The 27,669-nt window shown below is 41.6% G+C and overlaps 1 protein-coding gene across 4 annotated transcripts in view; it reads left to right on the forward strand.

The window, feature by feature from the left end:
- The window catches only part of LOC140493623 (uncharacterized), a 250,415-nt gene that overhangs the window by 143,877 nt on the left and 78,869 nt on the right, over positions 1 to 27,669 (forward strand). For all 4 annotated transcript variants that reach the window (XM_072592260.1, XM_072592261.1, XM_072592258.1 and 1 more), the window contains 3 exons: positions 15,912 to 15,960; positions 17,367 to 17,487; positions 22,858 to 22,952. In XM_072592260.1, coding sequence (XP_072448361.1) covers positions 15,912 to 15,960; positions 17,367 to 17,487; positions 22,858 to 22,952 — 265 coding nt within the window. The remainder of the gene's footprint in view (positions 1 to 15,911; positions 15,961 to 17,366; positions 17,488 to 22,857; positions 22,953 to 27,669) is intronic.

Raw genomic sequence — 27,669 nt, forward strand, 5'->3', positions numbered from 1 at the left:
TTAGCTATCAACAAAGTTTACTAATTCATGATCTTCAGCATACATGAAAGGTGAAGCACTTTTGATACTGTTTGGGAAAATAAAGGAGTAACATTTAAAGGAAATGAGTTTTTTTCATTTTTGGTTTGACTATCTCGTTCCAGCATACTGGTTCAAATATGTGGTATGTTAAACAGTGTCACTGAGAAGGATCTATAGTATAAGTAAAATCTTTGAGGTTTTGATAGTAATGACAACATATTTTAGTCTTTTCAATGTCAAATAATACACTAAAGAAAGACTCGTGAAAATTGACTTTTTTTTTAATTACAGCTGTCTTTTTGTGAGTAACATGTCCTACCAGCTTCTGCATCATTGGACATGCAAAAAAATTAATACAAAAGATAGCTATTAAGATTGTGTCAGTGAGGGATGCTGTTCTTATGAGATTTTATTATGACAGGCCATTGAGATAACCACTGGACAGGTTTATTCAGATGTACAGCATGTATGGGTCCTTTTCAGAGTGGCAGGCAGTGATGAGTAGGGGTGCTGTAGGGTTCAGTGCTGGGACCTCAGCTGTTCACAATTTACATTAATGATTTGGGCAAAGGAGCCGAATGCCATATCTCCAACTTTGCAGGTGATGCTAAGCTGAGTAGCAGTGTATGCTGCGAGGAGGATGCTAAGAGTTTGCAGGGTGACTTGGACAGACTAGCTGAGTGGGCAAATATTTGGCAATTACAATATAATGTGGATAAATGTGGAGGTTATCCAGTTCAGTCACAAAAATTCAGATTATTATCTGAATGGTGGCAGATTAGAAAAAGATGACATGCAATGAGACCTGGGTGTCATGGTGGAACTGTCGTTGAATATTGGCATGCAGATGCAGTACGCAGTGATGAAAGCTAATGGCATGCTGTCCTTCATAGCAAGAGGATTTGAGTATTGGAATAAGGATATCTTGCTGCAGTTATACAGGACCTTGGTGAGGCCACACCTTAAGTGTCGTATGCAGTTTTGGTCTCTTCATCTGAGGAAGAACACGGTGGGCGGCACGGTGGCACAGTGGTTAGCACTGCTGCCTCACAGCGCCTGAGACCCGGGTTCAATTCCCGTCTCAGGCGACTGACTGTGTGGAGTTTGCACATTCTCGGTTTGCACACCCGGTTTCCTCCGGGTGCTCCGGTTTCCTCCCACAGTCCAAAGATGTGCAGGCCAGGTGAATTGGCCATGCTAAATTGCCCATAGTGTTAGGTAAGGGGTAAATGTAGATGTAGGGGTATGGGTGGGTTACGCTTCGGCGGGGCGGTGTGGACTTGTTGGGCCGAAGGGCCTGTTTCCACACTGTAAAGTAATCTAAAGTAATCTAATCTAAATCTAAACATTCTTGCTATTGAGGGTGTCCAGTGAAAGTCACCAGACTGATTCCTGGGATGCAGGACTGACATATGAGGAAAGACTGGGTCAACTGGGTTGAATTGGCTAGAATTTAGAAAAACAAAGGGAGAATCTCACAGAAACATATAAAATCCTGATGGGACTGGACAGGCTAGATGCGAGAAGAACGTTCCCAATGTTGCCAAACTCCAGAACAAGGGGTCACAGTCTAAGAATAAGGGGTAAGCCATTCAGGACTGAGATGAGGAAGAATTTCTTCAATCAGAGTTGTGAACCTGTGGAATTCTCTACTGAAAGAAACTGTTGGGACCAGTTGATTTAGATATATTTGAGAAGGAGCTAGACCTATCCCTTGTGGCTAAAGGGATTAAGGGGTCTGGAGAGATGGCAGGTATGGGATACTGAGATTGCATGATTAGCCATGATAGTATTGAATGGTGGTGTAGGTTCAGAGGACCAATCAACCTACTCCTGCATCTATTTTCTATGTTTCAATGTTTCTATAGCAAAATAGCAATAGCTGTGTTGGCTTAAAGCATGTGTTGAGAGCAAAATTGAAAATAAAATGTTGAGATTAGGTAAAATGAATATTGTGAAAATGAGAAAGAAAATGACTTTGATGTCACAGAACAAAAGTAAACATTTAGGAATCTGAGAATGAAGAGCTTTCTTTATTTGAGATTGTTGTATTAAAGAGTATATTAAAAGGTAAGTTTACAGGTTGAGTCAGTAGTTAGGAAGCAAATACAATGTTGTCATTCATTTCAAGAGGACGAGAATATAAAAGCAGGGATGTACATCTGAGGCTTTATAAAGCTCAGATCAGGCCACATTTAGAATATTGTGAGCAATTTTGGGCCCCATACCTCAGGAAGGATGTATCCGACCAGAAGTGGGTCCAGAGGAGGGTCACGAGAATGATCCCAGGAATGAAAGGCTTACCATATGAGGAATGTTTAGGACTCTGGGACTATACTCAATGGAACTTAGAAGAATGAGAGGAGATCTGATTGAAACTTATAGAATACTGAACAACCTGGACAGAGTTGAAATTGGGAAAATGTTTCCATTGGCAGGAGAGCTAAGAACCTGAGGGCAAACCCTTAGAATAAAGGGAAGACCTTTTAGAATGGAGATAATGAGAAACTTCTGTGGAATTCATTGCCACAGAAGCCTGTGGAAGCTGTTGAGTATATGTAAAAAAATAGATAGGTTCTTGATTGCCAAGGGGATCAAAGGTTACAGGGAGAAAACGGGAAAGTGGGATTGAAAAACCTATCAGCCACGATTTAATGGCAGAGCACATTCGATGGGCCGAATGTCCTCACTTCTGTTCCTATGTCTTATTGTCTTATTTGGGTCTGGCTTTTTGAGTTGCATATAACTTGGTTAATATTGGGACCTGGAGCAGGAAAAGTACAATTAAAACTAAATTCACTTCACTGTTTTATTTCTTTTTTTTGTTGGTTCTCATGTCCCATCTGATCCTTGTGACCTTTGCTTCTTAAAGATTTTTCACACTGAAAAGGAATTGAAGGCTGGCCTACCACTCTCCCTTAGCATTTCTGAACTGGCAAACAAGTTGATTTTGGAACTGAAGGTCAAGACATGCAGACATTGGCAGAGGCAAGTTCCAGCATGAGTTAGATTTTAGCCTGACCCATCCTGTAGAAACAGAGATTTAACCAGCCATCTGCAGATGAACTGAGGTATGGGGGATGCGGGAGCTTGGAGCTATTTCTGAGCTGTAAGATTGGAAGACATTGGAAGATATTGGCTTTACTTCCAATGCAGCACAAAGTGTTTGAAGCAATGGGAACTGTAGTGACCTGGTGAGAGGCCAGATAACATTTCTTGTCCTGATGCAGTTTTGCTGGCAATGTAAGGGAGAGTGTCCTTCTGGCTTCCTTTTCTGGGTAAAAGTGAGGACGGCAGATGCTGGAGATCAGAGCTGAAAAATGTGTTGCTGGAAAAGCGCAGCAGGTCAAGCAGCGTCCAAGGAGCAGGAGAATCAACGTTAGAAGGGCTTATGCCCGAAATGTCGATTCTCCTGCTCCTTGGATGCTGCCTGACCTGCTGCACTTTTCCAGCAACACATTTTTCAGCTTCCTTTTCTGGGCACCTTGTTCATAGTAGGCTCCAAGTCCAACAGAGAAAGTCCCCAGTCCGCTACCTGCTCATGTGCTCCAAAGCTGTAATCTCTGCAGCCTGCTTTCATAGCCTTAGCATTTTAACAGAAGCAGCACTTCAAGAGCACCTGAACTTCTTCCTGCAGCCTCAGCAGAGGTAACCTGTAGCAATCGTATTGCTGTTCGGCTACTTGACCCTTTTGTGCCATTCAGTAGGATCATGGCAGTTGATGCAACTGATTAGGCCTGCATCCCAGAGATGCTGACATCACTAACTCTAGATTGTTATTGCATTCATATTGCACTGGGGATTTGAACCCAGGTACCTAGAACATTACTTGGTTCTCTGCATTAATAGTCTAGTGATAATACTACTAGGCCCCAATGTCTCCTGGATTGCACAAAGCCTCAGATTGAAAGATGATCATTTAACTCTCTTACCACTCTAGAATGGCTATGAAACACTCCAGTAACCTATCCCACATTTAACCTGCAGTTCACCAATAGTATCAAATTGAATAATTTTTTACCTGTCCTGCCACCTTCCCAGCTGAAATAGTTGAGACGTTGATCAGCAAGATCGGGGAGTTAAAATCACTCTGGTGATTTGTCAGTAAAGTTGTTAGTAAAAGGACAGTACAGTGGTTAGCCTACTGCCTCACAGCATCAAGGACCCAGGTTCAATTGCAGCCTTGGGTGACTATCTGTGTGAAGTTTGCATATTCTCCCCATGTTTGCATGGGTTTCCTCCCACAGTGCAAAGATGTGCAGGTTAAGTAGATTGGGCAAGGTAAAGGTGGGATTACGGAGATTGGTGGGGTGGGCCTGGGTGGGATGCTCTTTGGAGGGTTGGTGCAGACTCAATGGATTGAGTGACTTCTATCTGCACCGTAGGCATTCTGACTTTAGAAAATTAAACCTATCTCACAAGTGGACTATAAGGTCTTGATTTCCTTGGGAAATAAATTTTCTAATATCTTTCAGTTAGGAGACCATTTAAGAATATATTTAACTTCTTGGAGACATTGCTTTAAATCAAAATTTCAAGGAAGTTATTAAAGCTGTCAACAGCTGGTAAAGATCTCCACATCTTTACACCAGGCTAGAATACAAATGAAAACCTGGTAGCTGCTGCAACTCATTTTCAAGCTGTTTTGAATAGCTGCCTGGGGAACTGAATCAGAGCAGGTAGCTGACTCTGTTTTCTAATGGAAGACCAAAGGGCTGTTCACAAAGGTAGTTTTTAAGAAGCAGGTTATAGAGGAGAGAAATGTTTAGAGAGAATTCTAATGGTATCACTACTAATGGTGGACCGAGTAAAATCAGTGACATACAAGAGGCCACAGCTGGAGTAACACAGGGCTAGAGGAGGGTATGTAAATAGTAGAGAGAGTGGACTGTGGAGTGACTTGAAAATAAGGATGAATTTTAAAACCAAGGTGTTGCCAGACTGGAAGCCGTTATAGGTCAGTGAGCACAAGAACGAAAGGGACTTGATGTGAGTAAAGATACTGGCAAGTGTTTTGGATGAGATCAAATTTTGGGGAGATTGGTACATTATTGCACAATATTACAAGTCACTCCTTAATTTTCTTATGTAACTTAAATGTTGAAACTCAATAATTTCCTGGAGGTAGACTTCTATGTTTCCTTAACCTACCGCTTTTAGTATTTAAAAAGTCTTGAATTGCAGTTGGTCAAATGGAAGGAGAGAGTTAATAACTGAATTCCAATGAGCTTAAATGCTGATGTCGAACCATGTGGTATGTACTTCCACATATCATTGGAATCTCATGATTGAGTTACAGCTTTTGAACTAGCACCACAACATCCGTTGTTCTGTATTGGTTAAAGATTCATGCAGTCTAACACAGATGTGTTGCTGGAAACTGGATACAAAATTGGTGAACATTGCATAGTAATTATTTGCATAGCATGTTGGAATGGATTGACTCATAGACTTGAAATAGATCACAGAAAATCATTCTAAGTTTCTGTGCAAGTTATGCATAAAGATGGAAATTGAGATTAATAAGAGTATATTATATCTTTAGATTTTACTGTTGCCAACAGTCAAACCTAATGAAGATCTGTTGATGGTTGGGAATTCTTGAACTATAGGGAAAATAAGAAAGATGTTGGTACTGACATTATCCTTGTCAATTCAATTTCCAGATCAAGATTAATTTTATTATTTCGCAACAATTTTCTGGTACTATACTTCAGTACAAATAGTACAAGTGAAGTTGCAAACTCTTGAGAGTATGTCTGAGGTGAAACAGTAGAAAAATGAAAGGAAATTTTTCTTTCTATCTTTTCTGAATTTGCCATCTTTCTACATTCTTGGTGAGCTCTTGACATACAATATACTTACCTGCAAAAACCTTCAATTAGCAGGAAGTGAAAAATACATTGCTGCAGCTCTTAAATGTCTGCCATCCTTAGGCATATTTCACACAGCAAAAACAGTCCGGCTGCTTAGCAGGAAGTGGTTACATGAGTCAACACTGCTTCAAACCTAGAGATCAAGAAAAGGATAATAGCTTCAGGAAATCTACCAAGGTAATTCTAGCCATCATTTCACTGCAACAAATAAATGGGCAAAATATGCAAGGTACAGTTACTTCCTTTGATCTTATTAGCTCCGTCTGGTGCTGGATGCTAAGCTGTCTGAAACCACTACTTTTACAGACTTTACTTGCAAGGTGACATATAATATAGCAGGTGACATTTTATTACTGCCATTTCAAATCAGAATTATTTTCACATTGAATTGGGAAAGGAGACGCAGCTAACTGTCATTTTGCATATTTGTTTACTTCCCATAAGAAAAATATCGTTTAGCCATGTGGTAGTCATGCATTTATGTGCTCTTCAAACTTTCAAAAGCTTAATACCTCCTGAACAAAATGGTGCATAGTTGCAAGGAGGAACCAGAATTGGAGAAGGCCCCCATCTTTATCTGTGTAAACATGCATAACTGGGGAAAACTGACTAATTGGAGTCAATGGAATGTGAGATGTGGTGAGGTCTTGCAAATATAAGAAAACTTCAGTACCTCAGTGGCAACAATCGGACAAAAAGAGTCAGTAAGCATGGTTTGGTTCCACAGACACCATCTGAGCTCGTACCCAGCAATGGAAAAATGTGTATTAGAGATGAACAAGAAGTCCAACAAGGCCCATCTTGACTTCAGGAGCAAATCACTCCATCTTTTATGCTTTGCACAAATGGTGCAGTGAGTTATTTGCTAGGCAGTGATGAGTTGCCAATTAATTTTTATTTAATAAATGGCTTATTGACAGCACAACTCATCTCATTAACATTCAGCATCCCATCTTAACAAACTTGTCAAACAAACTAGACATCAAGCAAAACCAACGTGAAAATCATGGGCATCAGAGAACTCAACTCATTACTTGCTCTACCCAATCTCCATGTTGCCTAAAACCAAATTGCAGTGCAGGGCATGATCCATGGGCACCAGACGCAAGGACTTCTCATCCACGGATCTTGGTTTCTTATTATTGCCAATCCCTTATGACCACCATGGCATCACTTCCATACTGGCGGCTCTGGAAGTGTAGACCTCCATTGCAGAGCACACTAGTAACAACTATTGGCAGGCTGCAGCAGGGACCCTGTGTGCACAGACAGGCACCTTGCGCTCACACTGGATCAAGCTGCATCTCGGATGGTCACTTGTCTCCTTAGCACTTACTCACATAGTGCTGACCTGGATACTGTCGGCATCCTTGCCTTGCCAATTAGCACAGTCAAACAACAAGACTATTGGTCATCAGTCCTCAGTCAAGGGGGCACAGATTTCGCTTTTGGCAGTGAGCTACATCAGTTTCATATCTGCTCTGTATACAAATACCTTTTAATGCCAAACACATTCCATGTGCAGCAAACATACAACCTTTCCTCAAAGTCTTGGGGATGGTCCTAACTGAAGTCCATGGCCACATCAATCAGTCAGGGGTTCCAGGCACAGCAAATCAAGGGCAGCTCCAATACCAGTCCACAAGGAAGCATGAAGTTGAGGTGATCGTTGCCTGGTTTTTGCCTCAATCTGGAGAGTGAGCCATGATGAGCAGAATGGCTGCATAGTAACCAGTCTGAGGCTTAAAGTGTAATACAGTCAAGGAGATTGGCAGCCATCAGTCAAGGATCTAGATATGTCATTGCTTTCTGGTCAGGTCACTCAAGGTGTTAGGCAATAGTCTGTTGGATCCATCCACAAATCCATGGAGAAAGCGAGGTAAAAAAGGGGGCAAGAGCAGCCATGGCTATGGGAATGAGACTTGCAAGATATCCTCAGGACTGGAAACTGCAGGCTCTGTAGTAGGGGTGACTACAGTTGTGAAGAGGGGTCAATGGTATTTTTAAGGGTGATTCTGTAAAGTATATCTAAGAAGGGGAGAGTGCAACAGGGGCTCATGGTATGAATAAGTCTAGTTTAATTGAGGGGGTCTGCAATGTTTGACCATGTCTGGTGTGATCACCTCATGCCCTCTGGGCTAGGTGGGAAAGGTAGGCAGGTGAAGGTGCATGTAGACATATTGAATGGGAATCTGGTATGGAAATGGGCTGTGAGAAAGGGGTAGTTGATGTTAACAAACATGTTCAGACGGAGGTGGAAGTCACTTTCTGAAGATTCGAAAAGTGTGGTGCTATAAAAGCACAGCAGGTTAGGCAGCATCCAAGGAGCAGGATAGTCAGGCATAAGCCCTTCCTCAGAAATGTAGAGGGGGTGGGGTGCTGAGAGATAAATAGAAAGGTGAGGCTGAGGCTGGGTGGGAGGTAGCTGGGAAGGCGATAGGTGAATGCAGGTTGGGGGTGATTGTGATAGGTCGGTGGGGAGGGTGGAGCAAATAGGTGGGAAGGAAGATGGACAAGTGGGACAAGTCAAAAGGCGGTGCCGAGTTGGATCTGGAATGAGGTGGGGGGGAAGGGAGATTTAGAAACTAGTGAAGTAGACATTGATGCCATGTGATTGAAGGGTCCCAAGGCGGAAGACGAGGCATTCTTCCTCCAATCTTTGGGTGGCTTGAATTTGGCAGTGGAGGAGGCCCAGGACTTGCATGTGCTTGGTGGAGTGGTAAGGAGAGTTGAAGTGGTTAGCCACAAGGCAGTAGTGTTGTTGGGTGCGTGTGTCCCAGACATGTTCCCTGAAATGGTCCACGATTGGTGCTTTGTCTCCCCGATGTAGAGGAGACCACATCGAGAGCAATGGACATAGGAGGTGAGGTGCATGGATGTGCAGGAAAATCTCTGCTGGTTGGGGAAAAGATCCTTTGGGCCCTTGGTTGGAGATGTGGGGGAGGGGGAGGAGGAGGGGACGTGTGGGTGTAGGTTTTACATCTCTTGCAGTGGCAAGGGAAACTGCCAGGCGGGGAGGGTAAGTTGTTGGTTTTGCGCAGATGGATGAACCGAATGAGGGAGTCAGAGTCACTGCGGAATGCTGATAGGGGTGGAGAGGAAAATATGTTTCTGGTGGTGGGGTCTGATTGTACATGGCAGAAATGGTGGAGGATCATGCATTGTATCTAGGTATTAGTGGGTGGAAGGTGAGGATCAGGGGTGTCCTATTCTAGTTGCGTTTGAAGGGGTGGGGTTCAGGGGCGGATGTGCGGGAAGTGGAGGAGATCCACTGGAGGGCAGTGTTGATCACGTGGGAGGGGAGATTGCAGACCTGGAAATAGGAGGCCATCTGGAATATCCTAGAGTGGAATTGCACATCCTGGGAGCAGATACAGTGGAGTCAAAGGAATTGGGAGTAAAGGATTGCATTTTTACAGGAGATGGGGTGGGAGGTGGTGTAGTCCAGGTAGCTGTGGGTGTCTTTGTGGGGTTGAAATAGATATCTGTGTTGAGTTGGTCACTGGAGATGGAGATGGGGAAGTCCAGAAAGGGTGGGAGGTGTCCAAGATGGTCCAGTGAACTTAAGGTCAGGGTGGAAGGTGTTAGTGAAGTGGATGAACTGTTCTGTCTCCTGGTGGTGCCAGTACAGTCATCAGGGTAAGGAATAAGAGGTCGAAGAAGATGCGAGTATAACTGCAGAAGATGGACTGTTCCACGTATCCTCTGAAGAGGCAGACATAGCTGAGGCCCATGCAGGTGCCCAAGGCTACCCCTTTGGTCAGGAGGAAATGGGAGGATTCGAAGGAGAAGTTGTTGAGGGTGAGGACCATTCCGCCAATTGAATGAAGAGGAGTGCTGATCTTGCCTGCCAATGAACAGGGCAGCTTCAGAATGTCAATGTTTGTCCAGGTGCACAGCAATTTTTTAAAGATGACATGGTCACAAAGAATGCCAGTGTTTTGGTTGATATATACTGAGTGGCATATTGTTCCAGGAACGGCATGTCGTAATTTGGGGCTAGAATCAGAAATAATGGACTTCTGTATAGTGCCTTTGGATATTTACTACTTTTAAAGGCACTAACTAAATACATGTTAACATCTTTTTGTTTTGCTTTCTCCCTTCTGTCTTCAATGTTCTCATGCATCTCAATGCTTTTATTTCTAATATTGCATATCTTGGCCTTCCTGTTCCTCATGTAAAGCTCCCTTATAGTTTCAGGTTCTCATTCTCACTCATTGAGTATTTGTTTCTCAATCCTGTACTCTACTGCTTCTCTTGATTTGGCTCTCATATTTGTGGCTACCTCGAGGTGCCTGCATTCTCTTCTCTGTTTTGTCTCATATCCTGGTCTTGGTGGCCCTGCACAACCCATGCCAGTAACATCATCACTGGCTTGATTTCAAGTATGAAAATCAGTCATGGCACTCCGGTTTCTCAGATGAGCTCAGCAGCCATTTTGAAAAAAGACAGGCAGAAAGCAGAGCATAACTCCAAACTTTCTTGAAATGTTCATTTAGATTCATCTTGGAAATACCCAGAATTCTGAATTTATGAAACCATGTAAGACTGGAGGTTGGCTAATGTGGTGCCACTGTTTAAGATTGGTGGTAAAGAGAAGCCAGGGAACTATAGACCAGTGAGCCTGACCTCGGTGGTAGGCAGGTTGTTGGAGGGATTCCTGAGGGACAGGACGTACATGTATTTGGAAAGGCAAGGACTAATTAGGGATAGTCAACATGCTTTTGTGCGTGGGAAATCGTGTCTCACAAACGTGATTGAGTTTTTTGAAGAAGTAACAAAGAAGATTGATGAGGGCAGAGCGGTAGATGTGATCTATATGGCCTTCAGTAAGGTGTTTGACAAGATTCCCCATGGGAGACTGATTAGCAAGGTTAGATCTCATGGAATACAGGGAGAACTAGCCATTTGGAGACAGAACTGGATCAAAGATAGAAGGCAGAGGGTGATAGTGGACGGTTGTTTTTCAGACTGGAGACCTGTGACCAGTGGAGTGCCACATGAATCAGTGCTGGGTCCTCTATTTTTTGTCATTTTATATAAATGATTTGGATGCGAGCATAAGAGGTACAGTTAGTAAGTTTGCAGGTGACACCAAAATTGGAGGTGTAGTGGACAGCGAAGAGGGTTACCTCAGATTACAACAGGATCTGGACCAGACGGGCCAATGGGCTGAGAAGTGGCAGATGGAGTTTAATTCAGATAAATGCGGGGTGCTGCATTTTGGGAAAGCAAATCTTAGCAGGACTTATACACTTAATGGTAAGGTCCTGGGGAGTGTTGCTGAACAAATAGACCTTGGAGTGCAGGTTCTTAGCTCCTTGAAAATGGAGTCGCAGGTAGATAGGATAGTGAAGAAGGCGCTTGGTATGCTTTCCTTTATTGGTCAGAGTATTGAGTATAGGAGTTGGGAGGTCATGTTGCAGCTGTACAGGACATTGGTTAGGCCACTGTTGGAATATCGTGTGCAATTCTGGTCTCCTTCCTATTGGAAAGATGTTGTGAAACTTGAACGGGTTCAGAAAAGATATACAAGAATGTTACCAGGGTTGGAGGATGTGAGCTATAGGGAGAGGCTGAACAGGTTGGGGCTGTTTTCCCTGGAACATCAGAGGCTGAGGGGGTGACCTTTATAGAGGTTTACAAAATTATGAGGGGTATGGATAGGGTAAATAGGCAAAGTCTTTTCCCTGGGGTCAGGGAGTCCAGAACTAGAGGGTTTAGGGTGAGAGGGGAAAGATATAAAAGAGACCTAACGGGCAACGTTTTCACACATAGGGTGGTACATGTATGGAATGAGCTGCCAGAGAAAGTGGTGGAGGCTGGTACAATTGCAACATTTAAGAGGCATCTGGATGGGTACATGAATAGTAAGGGTTTTGAGGGATATGGGCCGGGTGCTGGCAGATGGGACTAGATTGGGTTGGGATATCTGGTCGGCGTGGACAGGTTGGACCGGAGGGTCTGTTTCCATGCTGTACATCTGTGACTCTATGTTCATTTCCATCAACAGCTAAAAGTTGAATTTCTACTGCTATATTTATTACTATTTATAATAATCAGAATCGTAAACCCTAATAGTTGATCTGTCATAGTTCTCCATGCCACTTGAGTCAAGGCTTTCAGATTTTCTGGTAAGGCAGCACTACATTTAAAAAAGCATCCAGATTGATCCTACTTTTCTTTTGAAATCTTATAGGTATCTAAATTAAACCTTGCTTAAATAAATCCGTAAATGGGTAAAAGTAATCTAAGTATTTGATGCAAACCATTCAACAAACACTATAAAAAATAGCAAATGAAAATAGTTAATTTTCCTGAATCTACAATTATCAAATGATTATTTATTCAATTAAATTACTCCATGTAGACATACAAATAAATTAATTTGTTTGCACAATTGTTTAACAGGAGTTAAATTTTCACCACATCAAGACTGCAGGTGTTAGCAATTAACATCTCCAAAACTGCTGTTTGGGGCTGTCGTGCAGTGGTAGTGTCCTTAACTTTGAGCCAGGAGGCCTGGGTTCTAGTTGCATCTGCTCCAAAGTTGTATCATAACATCTCAGAACAGGTTGATTGGAACATTTTAAGAGCCGCTGTTACAGATCTGCTTTCAAAATCTGCAACCATTGACTGAGAGAAAGTGAGGTCTGCAGATGCTGAGATCAGAGTTGAGAGTATGTTGCTGGAAAAGCACAGCACATCAGCAGCATCCGAGGAGCAGCAGAATCGACGTTTCTGAGTTCATGCCTTGTTTTCTAATGGGAATTTCAGAGGATGTCTTTTGCTGTATTCGTATTGTGACTTGGAAATATATTCCACCTTGAGATATTGTGTAGATGTAAACATTTCTTTGCCTACTGTACACTAAGGGGACAAAATTGTAAGGATTTTGTCAAAGATATTGACTTGCCCCAGTTGATGCTGCATGACTTTTCATTCCAATTTATATGCACTAGAACAATGGAAGAAAATAGCTGAACAGTCATGTTTTTTTCCTAATATATCTAGCCCATGTCAAAGGAGTTCTATTAGCCTTAAGTACTAATTCATTGTGGTACTCAAGATTCAGATCAAGAATCTGATATTTAATATGCTGAGACAATATACCACAACCATAATTTCAAAACAACATTCATATTATACCATGTTTATTTCAATTTCCTGTACCAAAATCTTTTGACTGATACTTGGTACTTATGCCAATTTAGATGCATATGCATTTGCTTTGACTCACTGCCCATCCAGAACTGGAATACTCTCACACACACTGAACTTGAAGTAAACATTTATTTCAGCAATGCTCCCAGATCAACAAATTCAACAAGCGTTGCGATATCGAACACTTCTTCTGCTGCCTCCATCTCCGGGCTTATTTTTTCCACCAAGACACCTGCCCTCCCTCCGAGGACCCCTTCTCCTGCGTCCAAAACACCCTATCCTCTTGGACACCCCGTGCTGGTCTGTTACTCACCCTTGATCTCTTTATTTCCAACTGCCTTAACCTGTTCACCCCCTCACCAGTCCAACCTCTCGCCCTCACAATGCACAGCCTCCACTCCCTCCACTCCAACCTCAACCTCATCATCAAGGGGTGGGGGCAGCGCAGTGGTAGTTTGGCACACTGACCTCTATACCACTGAAGCCAGACATCAACTCAAAGACACCTCCTCCTACTGCCCCTTGACCATGACCTCACCTCCCATCACCAAACCATTATCTCCCAGACCATACACACCCTCATCATCTCAGAGGATCTCCCACCTACACCTTCCAACCTCATAGTCTGGGAACCCCACACCACCCACTTCTACCACCTACCCAAGACTCAAAAGCCTTACTGCCCCAGGGCGACCTATTGTCTCTGCCTGCTCCTGCCTCACCGAACACACCTCCACATACCTTGATACTGTCCTATCCCCTTGGTCCAGGAACTCCCCACATACGTTCGGGACACCACCAATGCACTCCACCTCCTCCAAGACTTTTGTTTTCCTGGCCCCCAATGCCTCATCTTCACCATGGACATCCAGTCCCTATACACCTCTGTCCGCCATGACGAGGGCCTCTAAGCCCTCAGTTTCTTGCTCTCCCAGCATTCCCAACAGTACCCCTCCACTGACACACTCATTTATTTGGCTGAACTGGTCCTCACCCTCAATAATTTCTCCTTTGAATCTTCCCATTTCCTTCAGACCAAAGGGGTAGCCATGGGCTCCCGCATGGGCCCAACTATGCTTGTTTCTTTGTTGGTTACGTGGAACAGTCCATCTTCTGCAGTTACACCAGCACCATTCCCCACCTTTTCCTCCGCTACATTTACGGCTGCATCAGCGTCACTTCGTGTTCCCATAAACAGTTCATCAACTTCACCAACACATTCCACCCAGACCTTAAGTTCACCTGGAACATCTTGCAAACCTCCCTCCCCTTCCTGGATCACTCATTCTCCATTAACGGTGACCAACTCAACACAGACAACTTCTACAAACCCACCGACTACACCTCCTCCCACGCTGCATCCATAAAATTGCTATCTCTTATCCCAATTCCTCCGCCTCCATCGCATCTGCTCCCAGGAGGGTCGCAATTTCCCCTCCCACATAGTCGACGATGCCCTCCAGCGCATCTCATCCACTTCGCATGCCTCCACTCTTTAACACTATCCCTGCAACCACAACAAGGACAGAACACCACCACCTCCGCCCCAGTCCTCACCTTGCACCCCACCAACCTCCGTATATGTCACATCATGCTCTGCCATTTCTGCCACCTACAAACGGACCCCAGCACCAGAGATATATTTCCCTCCCTACCCCTATCTGCGTTCCGTAAAGACTATTCCCTTCGTGACTCTCTTGTTGGGTTCATGCCCCCCACCAACCCACCATCCCCTCCTAGCACCTTCCCCTACCATCCCAGGAATTGCAAAACATGCACCCATACCTCCCCCCTCACCTCTGCCAAAGGCCCCAAAGTCCATCAGAGTTTTACCTGCACTTCCACACATGTCATTTACTGTATCCATCGCTTCCAATGCGGTCTCCACTACACTGGGGAGACAGGACGACTACTTGCAGAACACTTCAGAGAACGTCTCCGAGACACCCGCACCAATCAACCCCACCGCCCCATGGCCGAACACTTCAACTTCAACTCCCCCTCCCACTCTGCCAAGGACATACAGGTCCTGGGCCTTCTCCATCACCAAACTCTAACTACCCAATGCCCAGAGGAAGAGTACCTCCTCTTCCGCCTTGGGACCCCTAACCACAAGGGATCAATGTGGACTTCACCAGTTTCCTCATTTCCCTTTTCCCCCCCACACCCCCCCCCTACTTATCCCAGATCCAATCTTCCAACTCAGCACTGCCCTCATGACCTGTCCTACTTGTCCATCTTCCTTCCCACCTGTCTGCTCCACCCTCCTCTCTAGCCTGTCACCATTACCCCCACCTCCGTCTACCCATCGCACTCTCAGCTACCTTCTCCCCAACCCCACCCCCCTCCCATTTATCTCTCCACTTGTCTTGGTTCACAAATCTACTTCGTGATGAAGAGCTTTTGCCCAAAACGTTGATTCTCCTGCTCTTCGGACGCTGCCTGACCTGTGCTTTTCCAGCACCACAGTCTCAACTTGAATCCAATTAAAACCCACCAGTACCTTAATATCCAGTAGGAAAGACTGTCTGGTCTGACCTGGCCTGGCCTACATGTGACTCCGAATCAATTGCAGTGTGATTGACATTTTCAATTGCTCACTGGGCATTTAGGGATGGGTAATCAATGCTGCAATGATACCCATATCCCATGACAGAATAAAGAAAAAGAAGGTTCTTAATTCAGCTTTTCATTAAAACTGGGTTTTAAAATGATGATGCTTAGATAGAAGTTCTTGTCCAATAGTTTTGTAATGTAACATCCACAAACTACAAGAAAAGGAGATTTTCTTTAACTGATATTTGAAGTTGTATTATTTCTAATTGTAGTTGAATTTTCTTTATACAGACAGCAAGCATTGTTTCATGTACTCGCCGCTTATTCTGTATACAACACGGTAAGAAAATTGAGTTGTGTTTAATTCCTAAGGTATAATGACACATGTAGTAAATATTATTTAAAACCCTAATAGCAATGGTCAACTTGCAGTTTTAAGCAGTTCATGTTGGAAATTTGCAGACTTTAGTCTTGAAGATGCATTTCTCATCTCGTAACCAAATCTATGCTTTCCATATTAAGTTAAAAGTGATAGATTCTGATCACAAATAGAGATCTTAAACGTACAGAAAGCCAATAACGTAAGAACGAGGGAAGATCTAGATAATCTTGTTTGGATAAATAGAGTAAAAGGAGATTGATAATTTTAAATAGGAAGATTAGCAACCAGTATAATGTAGCAAGGAACTGGGATGAAAGGCAATTAGGATCCATTATGGATTAGGATATGAGCAGCAACATTTTGAATGAATAGTGAAGGATGAGAGATCAGCAAAGAGCGCGTTGAAGAAGCAATTTGAGTAGTGGCAAAGGCATGGATCAGGGATTAAGTGGCCAATAAACTGAGGCAGGGACTGAAATAGTTAAGGTGAAAATCAATGGTCATCATGAGACAGTGTGGGATTGGAAACTCAGCTAACATTAAACAGCACACCCCAGTTTGAGTTCAGTTTGAAGCAATAATGGACTCAGAATGGAATCAGTGGCAAGGGTACAGAGCTTGTGCAAGGGCAGAAGATATCAGCTTTAGTCGTTCCAGGGTTTAACTTAAGGAAAATTAATCTCATCTAGAATTGAATATCAAATGAGCAGTAGTCAACAAAGTGGTCAAGTGGGACAACAAAGAAATAGACCTGGAGTATTGCCACTTTACATGTAAGAACTAACCCCATCATTGTGGATTATGTTACCAAAGGGTTATATGTAAATGAGGAAGAAGAGTGAACCAAAGTAGCAATACATTTCAACAAGTTTCACAAAAATCTAATTGGTCCAAGTTTCACACCAAGACACAGAAGGAGATATTAGGGTAGTATCCCAAGGTTTGATCAAAAAGGTATGTTTAATGAGCATCTTAGAGAAGGACAGGAAAAGGTAAATAGAAGAGCAGTGAACTCAGGACTATGGCAGCTGAAACCATGTTTGCCATCAGTGGAATGCTAATTTGGATAAAACACCTGCTTGGAGAGCTAGACACTTTTCCAGGATAAGCATGAAAATAGATCACCATGAATAATAACATGATTAACAAGTTAAACCTGTTATTTATTTCTTCCTCATTTATTTATTAAGTAATTTATTAACTAATAATTTTTGATCTGGTGTGTATTTTTTTCTGTGCAGAATATAATTTGTTTCCAGTTTTCTATTTTATTCAATTTATAATTCATTATTTGTTTCTTATAGAAACATCAGATACAATATGATAGCTTATGAGTAGGAAATTAATAATGCTTCTCTTCACAGGAAGTGAGTTATTGTCAAGGAATGAGCCAAATTGCAGCAATTTTATTGATGTATTTGAATGAAGAAGATGCATTCTGGGCACTGTCTCAATTACTCACTGATCAGAAACATGCAATGCATGGTAAGCACTTCAGCAGTCTGACAGAATGATGAATATTATATGCCCTTCTAACTTCTTGACCAAGTATGAAAGTTTGGAAACTCAACACTGTTCATGTTTGCCTGTCACTGATATCATTGAAAATTTTGCAAATTTTCAGCATGGAACATTAGTGCTATACTTTTTTGTGTGTTTTCTGAGAATATGTTAAATAAATAGATGAGTTCAAGTCCAATATTGACTCACTTAACCATGTTAAATGGTTGACATTTCATTGCACTGTTAAGATAGTACTGCATTATTGGGGAGCTATTGGTCAAACAGGATGCAAGACTGATAAGACAAATTACTTCCTATATTAGGGCATTCTTCAACAGTGGTGAAGAGAGCACATACTATGTAGCCTAGCTGTACGCTTGCTTGAGAGATTTCTTCTGTTTGGCCAGGCTGTACACCAAGCTAGGACATGCCTTACTGGCCTCAGTGAGGTGACCTCACTCACTTTGAACTCCAACCTCACGCAATGCTCTGGTAAGAGTTTACCTACTGTTCCCAATAACACTGCTGTGATTGGAAAATTCCTGGCAATCTGATGGGTTCATTAGTCTTACAGGTGGGACAGTCTTTTTCATAACACTTACTATGTATTTATGGGGGGAAAATGCCAAATTATAAAGGATGTCAATCTTGGCTGAGTGAAGATGGGGTATGCATTTAACTCAATGTTAAGTCATATAGTTTATAGTGTTTTATTAAAGATATGACAATTAAATTTATCCAAGCTCATTAAGTGAAGATCATTGCTAAAATGTTCCCAGTTGATATAACCAGAAACTTGACAATCCTCAATACATCTTGACGTACAAATTAGATTCTCCATAATCTGTTATCCCTAAATACTGTAAATACATTTGAATGGAATGGATAAAGATCTAATCTGAATGCTAAACTTATTTCCTGGTGATCCCTCCCCACGTAATTTCCAATCAGTAACAGCATTTGTTTTCCAGCTTTTAATTAGATTGGAGCAAGCATACTCTTTAATGCCTTTTTCTTCTCCTGAAAGACTGAGTATGTTATATCCCACTGGAGTACTGTGTTGATAATCAAGCTCCAATCCCATCATCATCACCCCCCCACCCCCCGGCCACCCACCCTATCCCTATACCTGGAGTCATCATAGGTTTTAAAAACTACATAGAATTCCCCAATTTGCCTATCTTTTAGACTCAAGTTGACAGCATGACATATTTGAAAATGTGTTGCTGGAAAAGCGCAGTACGTCAGGCAGCATCCAAGAAGCAGGAAAATCGATGTTTCAGGCATGAGCCCTTCTTCAGGCTCATGCCTGAAACATCGATTCTCCTGCTCCTTGGATGCTGCCTGACCTGCTGCGCTTTTCCAGCAACACATTTTCAGCTCTGATCTCCAGCATCTGCAGTCCTCACTTTCTCCTAACATGACATATTTAACAAGAATTACAATTTATTACAAATAAAGATTCTAACTATAGACAAACAATTATGAACTATCAACATTTTACTCTACCAATTAAAATTGTAACCCACTTACAATCTCCCCCTCTACAAGTACATATAGATAGACACAAAAAAATGAGTGGTGTAAGTGGAGGAAAACACTGGAAAGGCAGTTCAATGGTCCATGTCCCAAATTTGCTGAGACCATTATTTTTGGCTTATGAGAACACTGCTCCTTGATCTTCTTTCTCCACGTACTATCACTTGTTTTCAGAAGACACAGAGTGACTGATCCATACTTATGAAGGTCTCTGACTTATGACATAAAAGTCACAGCTTACAATAGCTCATGGTTGGAAATAAACTAGCTATCTTCAAGCTTGATTCTTTTTACTACAGAGCAGAGATCCAATGGCTTTTGACTTGAGCATTCACACCCCAAATTCTGGGGTATCTGGGAGCCAATCATATAGTTGTTGGCAGGCAGAAAGTCTTTGTCATTGATAATTGATCATTGATAACTATTTCAAAGACCAATCAACTTCTTATTGCCTGCCAAATCTCCTCTCACACATCGTCCCATGGCTCCAACTTGCCGGCTACTAGAGCTTCCCCCATTACTTGAATAAATAGCAATGTAAACAACAGTTATAGAGTCATGGATTTATACAGCATGAAACAGGTATGTGAGGAATAAAAGGATAACTAGGGTAGGAATAGGGCCAGTCAAAGACAGAAGTGGGAAATTTTGTATGGACCCTGTGGAAATCTGAGAGCTGCTAAATGAATATTTCTCATCGGTTTTCACTCAGGAAAAGGAAAATATTATAGAAGAGAAGAATGAGATATGAGACATTAGGCTAGAAAGAAGTGTTATCAATTCTAGAAGGAGTGAAAGGAGACAAGTCCTATGGGCTGGATTGGATTTATCTGAGGATTTTCTGGGAAGCTAGGGAGGAGATGCGGGGCCTTTGATTTTGATCTTTGAATCATCATTGTGTACAGGCTTAGTACCAGAGGACTGGAGGATTGCAAATGGTGTGCCTTTGTTTAAGAAGGGCATTAGAGATGACCAAGATAAATTATAGACATGGGAGCCTTACGTCTGTTGTAGGAAAAGTTTTGAAAAGGATTATAAGAACAAGGATTTATAATCATCTAGCAAGCAACAATTTGATTTCAGATAGCCAACATGGTTTCGTGAAGGGCAGGTAATGTCTCACAAACCTTATTGAGTTTTTGAGAAGGTGACAAAAAATGTGGAGGAGAGTAGGGCAGTTGACATGGTGTACGTGGATTTCAGTAAAGCCTTTGATAAGGTTCCACATGCTAGGCTGTTGGAGAAAATGCAGAGGCATGGGATTGAGGGTGATTTAGTGGTTTGGATTAGAAACTGGCTTTCTGTAAGAAGGTAGCGAGTGGTAGTTGTTGGAAAATATTCAGCCTGGAGTCCGGTTACTAGTGATGTGCCACAAAGATCTGTTTTGGGACCACTGTTGTTTGTCATTTTTATAAATGACTTGGGTGCAGGCATTGGTGGATGGGTTAATAAGTTTGCACATGACACTGAAGTCGGTGGAGTAGTGGACAATCTGAAAGAAAATTACAGTTGCTGGGGGACTTGGATAAACTGCAGAATTGGGCTGAGAGCAGGCAAATGGAGTTCAATGCAGATAAATGTTGGGTGATGCATTTTGAGAAGAATAACAGGAAAAATTCTTGGTAATGGGTCAATGGAAAGATTCTTGGTAATGTGGATGTGCAGAGGGATCTTGGAGTCCCTGTGCATAGAACCCTGAAAGTTGCCATTGGGTTGATAGTGCTGTTATGAAGGTATGCGGTGTGTTAGGTTTTATTGTTAGAGGGATTGAGTTCTAGAGCCATAATGTCATGCTGCAACTGTACAAAACGCTAGTGCGGCCGCACATGAAATATTGTGTACAGTTCTGGTCCCCATATTTCGGGAAAGATGTGGAAGCATCGAAAAAGGTGCAGAGGAGATTTACCAGGATTTTGCCTGGTCTGGAGAGAAGGTCTTATGAGGAAAGGCCGAGAAACTTGGGTCTGTTCTCATTTGAAAGAAGATGGCTCAGAGGGGATTTGATAGAGACAGACAAGATGATCAGAGGATTAAGTAGGGTAGACAGTGAAAGTCCTTTTTCTAGGATGATGACGTCAGCTTGTTCGAGGAAGCATAACTACAAATTGAGGGGTGATAGATTTAAGACAGATGTCAGAGGCAGGTTCTTTACTCAAGAGTGGTAAGGACGTGGAATGCCCTGTCTGCCAATGTAGTTAACTCAGCCACATTAGGGAGATTTAAACAATCCTTGGATAAGCATATGGATGATGATGGGATAGTGTAGGGGGATGAGTTTAGATTAGTTCACAGGTCAGTGCAACATTGAGGGCTGAAGGGCCTGTTATGTGCTGTATGGTTCTATGTTCCATGAAAACCGACCCCTCTGTCCAACTCCTCTATGCTAACCAAATTTGCCAAACTAAACTAGTCCTATTTGCATGCACTTAGCCCATATATCTCTAAACCTTTCCTATTCATGATTATGAAGAAATCTTGTGGTATAGTGGTGTAGTCCTTGCCTCTGGGCCAGAAGGTCCAGGTTTAAGTTCCATCTGTCTTGATGTGCCATAACGTATACCAAATAAGTTGATTCAAAATACTTTAGGAATTTGTGCCAGAAGGTCTGGTTTCAAGTCCCACCCTGCCACAAATATATCTGAACAAGTTGATTAAAAATACATATGTTTGGCTGAGTTTGTTAAAAGTACCTACATAGTTAACAGGAAATCACAAGTTCAGATCTCTGCAAAGCTTTTCTCTACTTTTCCAAAATATAGTAGAGGATTATCAAAAAGAATCTTGTAATGTGCTGATAGTTGCCCTACCTCTGGGTCAAAAGGCATGGGTTCAATATCCACCAGCAATGGGAGTGTGTGCCATTACATGTCTAAACAAGTTAGTTGTTTAGACGAGTAGAAAATAAGAATTAGTGTAGCACTTTACTCCAATTGTTGGTTGGTGGTTACAATGTGTGTCAGATGACTTGTTTTTAAAAGTGCAGTAATCCTTCAACAATCCTTGGCTTTTAAATCGTCTTTTTTCTATTTCAGTCCACAATCAAAAACAGAAAAATAGAAAGTTACAGTGTTTACAAGTTATCCAATTTTGCTATAACATTTCTGACATAATTATGCAGTGCCTTTGTCTATCATTGGTTAAAGGTTCCTAGCTCTTTTTCTGCTTTCTTACTGGTTATATTCAACTACTTTCAGTTCACGATCTCAATTTCAATTATATTTTATTTTTTATAACAACCAGAATAATTATTCACCTCTGTTTCTCAAAGAAATCACAAGTGTCAAAGGCTTGAAGCTCAATCCACTTTTGTTGTCAAGCCTCTTTAATACAAAGTTAGCAAACCATTAATGATAAATACCGAAAGGCAGATTGCTATCATTTATGGAGTAATGAGGTGAGAATCCCAAAATTCCTCCTTTAGCTGAGTTAGCATGATTATACGTTGAATATAGAATCTATTGTGGCAAATGTTGTTTGGTTCAGGTGATATGCCCAAACAAAGGGGCCTTAAATCTACCCAAAATAGGCCCTTGGAACCTCAACACAAAAATGTAGTAAGCTGTTGATACCTGTTGTACCTCAATAGCAGCTCACACATTTCAAATAATCAATTTTGGGTAATTTGTCACACGAGCCCTCAAGAAAGGACAAGAGGACAATAGGACAGTTGGATGAGTTGGTGTTTAAGACTGGCAAGAGGATAATGGAGTCTGTAAGACAAGTGAAACAAGGCCCAATTTCAACACCACTATCAGTATTGAAGTTATGTTTTGACTATAAATTTACTAAATAAGTTAATTATTTTATTTTCAGGGTTTTTTATTCCTGGATTTCCAAAGCTCCAACGGTTCCAGGCACACCATGATCAGATTTTAAGTAAACTCATGCCAAAGCTTAAGAAGCATATGGTAAGAAGTTCTGTTTTCTTTAAATTTTAATGAGGCCCACATCATTTGCTTTATTACCATAAGACATAGGAGTGGAAGTAAGGCCATTCGGCCCATCGAGTCCACTCTGCCATTCAATCATGGCTGCTGGGCACTTCAACTCCACTTACCCGCATTCTCCCCGTAGCCCTTAATTCCCCGAGACAACAAGAATCTATCAATCTCTGCCTTGAAGACATTTAGCGTCCCGGCCTCCACTGCACTCTGCGGCAATGAATTCCACAGGCCCACCACTCTCTGGCTGAAGAAATGTCTCTGCATTTCTGTTCTGAATTTACCCCTTCTAATTCTAAGGCTGTGTCCACTGGTCCTAGTCTCCTCACCTAACGGAAACAATTTCCTAGCATCCACCCTTTCCAAGCCATGTATTGTGTTTGTTATTCTTTTATTACTTCTGTTGTTACTCATGGTGCTGCCAAAAACTGTAGGAGCAATAATTAAATGCCTTACCTACCCACTATTACCATACGTCTAGTAATATTGCAGCTGAAGTGCCAGAAATTTGGCTGATGTGCCTCTTCTACCAGTTTCCCTGGATCTTTGTTTGAGTACCAAATTAAGTTAATTACATTAACATGAATGAGACAATGGAGAGAAAATGGATACTCAGTTTTGTACATAAGAAGAAGGTTGACGAGTCAGATGTGGGCATCCTATAGGTGATAAGTTTAATGACAGCTGGTGGAAAATGAGGAGAAGAGGGAACAGGAAAATGCTGGAGAAGAGGGCAGGAAAAACATACATAGTCACATGAGATAACCTGAATTTTAGAGACTACGGGCAATATATTAATTCCCAAAACATGCATGGTTGGGGATCTTGTCAACGGTTAAAACACTAGCACTGGAGAGGGTGCAAAGGAAATTTACCAGGATGTTAGCTGAATTAGAGAGTTTCAGTTATTAAGAGAGATTTGGCATGCTTGGGTTTTTTCCTAGGAACAGAGAAAATTATTGAGAACATTATTGAGATATATGAAATTGAGAGGCATAGACAAGGTAGACAGGAAGAAACATTTTCCATTAGTGGACAGATCAATGACCTGAGACATAGATTTAAAATAAAGGGCAGAAGGTTTAGAGGAGTTGTGAGGAAAAATATTCTTATCCAGAAGGTGGTGAAAACCTGGAACTCACTGCTTGTGAGGATGGTAGAGGCCACAACCCTCACAATTAAGAAGTATTTAAATGTGTTCTTGTGATGCCATGGCAAATAACAATATGAGCCAAGTACTAGAAAATGGGATTAGAATAGTTAGGTGATTGTATTTGCCATGGCACAGATGCAATGGGCTGAAGGGCCTTTTTCTTGCTGTAGGTCTCTATGGCTATGTCAAGGACTTGAAATTTCTCTCCCCAAGGCAGGTAAGCAAACTTGGGAAATGTTCTGGTTCCACTCAGCCACCTCAGGAAAAGATGTCCAAGTGGCAGGATCCTTGGGGAATTTGTGGCAAATGCAGGATAAACTGGGTCTGACACACAATTTGGAGGCAACCATAGAATTGCCAAGTGCTGAGATAGTCTGCTTAAAAGGCTCATTTCAGTTTTCTCTTTAACTTTGTCAATCATTAGGCCCTCTAAATTTCATCACCACTCACTCCATGTTCCCATATTTTGCAAGTCATGCACATGCCCACACCTATAATCTATTATAATTCAGCTCATGCCAAACCATAAGGCTATAAGAAATAGAAACAGGTGTAGACTGTTTGGTTCTTTGAACCTGCTCCGCCATTCAGTAGATCATGGCTGATGTGATAACTCTTTGCTTCCACTTTCCTACCCCTTCCCCAAAACCCTTACTCCCCAAATAAACAATAATCTATCTGTCTCAGACCTAAACATGACAAGGACTCTGCCCCCACAGCTGTCTGTGGCAAGGAGCTCCAAAGACACTCAACCCTCTGGGCAAATAAATTCTTCCTCAGTTGACTCATATTGGTGCCCCTTAATTCTGAGACAATGCCCTCTAGTCTCAGACTCTCCCATGAGGAGAAATATCCTCTCAGCATTTATTCCATCAAGCCCTGTAAGAATCCTATATGTCTCAATGAAATCACTTCTCATTCTTTGAAACTCCAATAAGCAGATTCCAAATCTGTTTAATCTTTCCTCATACGACAATTCCTTCATACTGGGGATCATTCTATTGAACCTTCTCTGAACAACCTCTAATGAAATAATATCTTTTCTGAAATAAGGGGACCAAAATTGCTTATTGTACTTGTAGACACTATGTACAGTTGCAGTAAAACTTCTCTATTCTTATACTCCAACTCCTTTGAAATAAGGGCCAACATTCCATCAGCCTTCCTGATTATCTGCTGCACCCACATGCTAGGTGTCTGTGTTTTGTGCACAAGTACCCCCAAGTCCATTTGTCTTGCAGTTTTCTGTAGTTTTCTCCATTTAAATAATACTGTTTTGATCTCCCTTCTAAAATGAACAACTTCACATTTTCCCAATTATACTCCATTTACCAACTTTTTGCTTCCTTACTTAACTTATTAATGTCTATCTATAAACAGTTTGATATCCCTTTTGATAATCTGCCTTTCCACCTATTTTTGTGCTGGCTGTATTAGACTACTATACATTCGCTTCATTTGTCCAAGTCATTAATCTATATTGTAAACTGTTGCAATTCCAGCACTAATCCCTGTAGAACCCCACTGGTCATAGGTTGCCAACCTGAAAAAGAACCCCTTATCCTCACTTGCTGTTCCCTGTCTGATAGCTAATTCTCTATCCATTGTCAATATACTACCTCCAGCATTGTGGATTCTTATCTTGTGACTGAACCTTTTGTGAGGTACCTTGTTGAATGCCTTCTGGAAATCCACATAGCAACCTATCTCCTGGTTCCCCTCTATCTACTCTGGTTGAGACTTCCTTGAAAAACTCTAATACTTTTTTTTCTTTTCATCAAGCCATGTTGACTCTGCTTGATTAGACTATGATTTTTTAAAATGTTCTGCTATTGTTTTCTTAATAATTAATTCCAATATTTTTCCAACAATAAATGTTAGACTAATTGGCCTGTAGTTACTGGCTTTTTCCCTCCCTTTTTAAAGAGGGTGTCACATTGACATTTTTCCCAATCCTCTGGTTTTTTTCCAGAATCCAGGGACTTTTGGAAAAATACAACTATCTCTGTAGCTACCCATTTTAAGATTCTAGGTTACAAGCCATCGGGCTGCTTTTAGCCCTATCATCTTATATAATAATACTTCTCTATTGATGATGATGGCACTTAATTCTGCCCCCATATTCTTCAGTATTAATGGGATTTTTGAAGTATCTTCCACTATAGAGACTGTTTATATCTGTTTAGCTCCTCTGCTATTCATTTGTTCCCCATAACTGTCTCCCCAAATTCATTTTCAAAGGGGCCTAAGTTCACTTTGACTTCTTTTTGGTTTTATGTATTTATAGAAGCTGTTATTGTCAGTTTTAATATTCCTGGCTAGTTTGCCCTTGCAGTTTATTTTCCCTGTATTTATGACCTTTTTAGTCCTCCTTTGCTGAACTCTGAATTTTTCCAAGTCTTTGAGGATATCACTGAATTTGGTCTCCTTATATGCTTTTACTTCCAACTTAATTTCTCCTTAAACGTAATTGGTTAGCCATGGTTAGTTTATCCATTTCTTAGAATCTTTTCTTCTTAATAGGATACATCTTTTCCAAGAGTTATGACGTAGTTCCTGATATGTCTGCCATTATTTTCTTACTGTCATTCCCACTAATCTATCCACCCAGCTAACTTTAGCTAATTCTGTCCCCTTTTGAATGTAATTCCCTCTATTTTAGTTAAACACAGTTGTTTCCAAACAGGTTTCTCGCTCTCAAACAGAAAATTAATTTCTATCATGTTAAGATCACTACTTCATTGGGGATCTTTTGGTCTAAAGTCATTTATTGAGCCTGCCTCATTATCCATTAGCAGATCCAAGGTAGCCTGTTTCCCTGGTTGGCTCCATAACATATCGCACTAGGAAACTATCCTGATGTACTCCATGAATTTGTTGTCATAGTACCTCTTCCAATTTGATTAATCCAATCAACATGAAGATTAAAGTCACTCATGATTAGTACTCTATTCTTTTCACATGCTTCTCCTATGTGTTGATTTATATCCTTTGCCACACAGTGGCTACTGTTTGGGGTTTGTACACTACTCCTACCAATGTCATCTTTCCCTTTCTAATTTATACCTACACCCAAATGGACTCTACATTATTTGAGCTCAGATTGTCCTTCAACAACTGTCCTCATTTCATCCCTTACCAGCAGTGCTACCCCACCACCTTATTCATTCCTCCTGACTTTCCAAAATGTCAAACATCCACAAATGTTAGGTTTCCAGTTTTGATCTCTTTGTAAGCATGTTTCTCTCATGGCTATAACATAATATCCATTTCCTTCTAGTTGCGCCATGAATTGGTCCACCTTATTGCAAATGCTGTGTGCATTAAGATACAAAGCCTTAAATCTTGTGCTGTTATCAAATTTCCCTACATTATTATGGCTCCTTGGTGCAATATCACATTCACACATTCTGTCCCTTGCTTTTGTTTTCTGATAACAATCAGCCACATCACTGACCTTCAATCCTACCTTCTCCTTTACCTTTGAAATGCTAGTTTTCCAAGTAACTGAACCCACACCTATTTAAAACT

This window comes from Chiloscyllium punctatum, chromosome 22 (genome assembly GCF_047496795.1).
Source record: "Chiloscyllium punctatum isolate Juve2018m chromosome 22, sChiPun1.3, whole genome shotgun sequence".
NCBI lineage: Eukaryota > Metazoa > Chordata > Chondrichthyes > Orectolobiformes > Hemiscylliidae > Chiloscyllium > Chiloscyllium punctatum.